The following is a 1,827-nucleotide window of genomic DNA, read 5'->3' on the forward strand; positions in this document are numbered from 1 at the left end:
GATGAGTTTAAAAGTTATTTCAATTTTAATTCAAAAACATGGCATTTTTTTCACCAAAGGGAGATAATTTGGAGCTTTTTCAATGAAAAAAACATTTTTAAAAGTCATCTTGGGCAAAAACAAATTGCTCTTTTTTGGTTGATTTTTGTACCATATATCAAAAGTAACAAATAATAGTGTAATAAATAAAATTTGAACTGAAAAATTAGATATTTCAATTTTTGCTGATTTTTTTGTACCCTCGAGCTCCTTAATCAGAAAATAAGTGACAATGTCAATAAAAAAGGCAACTTTTACATCATGATTATGAGTGTATTCTATAAGGTATTTACAATTGAGAAAAATATATACACATGTTTAAATGTTAATTGTGGTTATTTACAACCTTTCAAGTTCAGTTTATAAAGTTTTACTTTTTCTGTATTTCCCTGTTCAGTCAGTGTACCTATATACAGCATACAAAAATGTCCTGCCATTGCAAGTCCTATGCAAAATGGATTTTCCACTATTCCTGTATCCTTAGTGCTGATGTGCGTTATCAACTCTCCTGATGTATTCAGGATATGAAGAGACCTGCTGTAATCATCTACGATAATAACATTGTCAGCAGGTGTTGTTGTTAAATCACTTGGAGAAAATGGTCTATTTTCAGTGTTGATGTCTGGATGGCCGGAATATGTATTGATAAAGTCCCCAGGTCCCATGACTACAACTCTTCCTTCATATTCTTGATTACTCATGTCACTCACAAAAATATTATCATTAGAAGTTGCAGTTATTCTCCATGGGACATTAAATGAAATACCTTTATTCTGGCATTCGTCGTATATCTTATCGTGTTTCCCCTTATGGTCCATTGCAATTACCATGCCTTTTCCATCATCGTAAGCTCCTACAATAATTTTATTTTGTCTGGTAATGTGAATGGACACAGGCTCATATGGCGTTAAATCAAATACGGTGTCAATAATCTTATTTGTTCCACTCTTGATCTGTTTCAGTATTGGTCCTTCCGTAGCTATAAGTAAGTCATTATCATGAGTAATGGCCAAGCAATAGATGTGAATGTTAAAATTAGATATCACCTTTAGCTTATTTCCTTCGCATTTTACTTTCTGCAGTCCGGTATAGGGAGCAAAAAATCTAATTCCCTTCTTATGAACTCCATCACTAATCCACAATGAATCATCTAAGGATATTGCCAGTTGAAAAATCGAATCTAAATTGGTTTTATATTCTCCAACAACGGTCAGATCAACATTTGTGCAATCCTTGGTGGAGCCTGGTGTGCTCCCAATACCTTTGTTAGAGAGTAATGTATTCCCAATATCCTTGATAGATATAATCCTATGTTCCCCGGCAGTTTTGATTTTAGGATGAATGTTATTCTTACATAAACTACACATCAGTAGTTCACATTCAACACATTTCCAGGAAATTTTAGGATCTTGTTCACATAACTGACACTGAATTGGAGATTGTGTTCCTAATTGTGGTTTAGATAAAGCCATTTTAGCAAAGCAAACTCTATGTCGAAATATATGTCACAATATTATTAAATCATTTGTTTATTACTTCCTAGTTCAAGGTTAGGAAAATTTATAACTAGCTTTGATAGGCAAATGACAATATTGCTGTTTTATTAAATGGAATGACCTCCATGTTGGTAACCAGGATTGAAAATGTGAACCCCAGATCCGTGTTTCGTTTAAAAAGACCCATCAGTGACGCTCGAATTGAAAGAATTTAAAAGTCTAAACACAAAACGAATTTGAAGAGATTTGAGGACCAAATTTCCTAAACGTTTTGCGAAATACAGATAAAGTT

General features: G+C 33.1%; 1 protein-coding gene across 1 annotated transcript; it reads right to left on the reverse strand.

Moving 5' to 3' along the window:
• Positions 1–374: 374 nt before the first annotated feature.
• Positions 375–1,511, reverse strand: LOC139505582 (uncharacterized). Its single transcript, XM_071295098.1, has one exon. The coding sequence runs from the start codon at positions 1,509–1,511 to the stop codon at positions 375–377; it is 1,137 nt and encodes a 378-aa protein (XP_071151199.1).
• Between the last annotated feature and the right edge of the window lie 316 nt (positions 1,512–1,827).

The sequence above is a fragment of the Mytilus edulis genome, unplaced genomic scaffold, assembly GCF_963676685.1.
Source record: "Mytilus edulis unplaced genomic scaffold, xbMytEdul2.2 SCAFFOLD_813, whole genome shotgun sequence".
Lineage (NCBI taxonomy): Eukaryota > Metazoa > Mollusca > Bivalvia > Mytilida > Mytilidae > Mytilus > Mytilus edulis.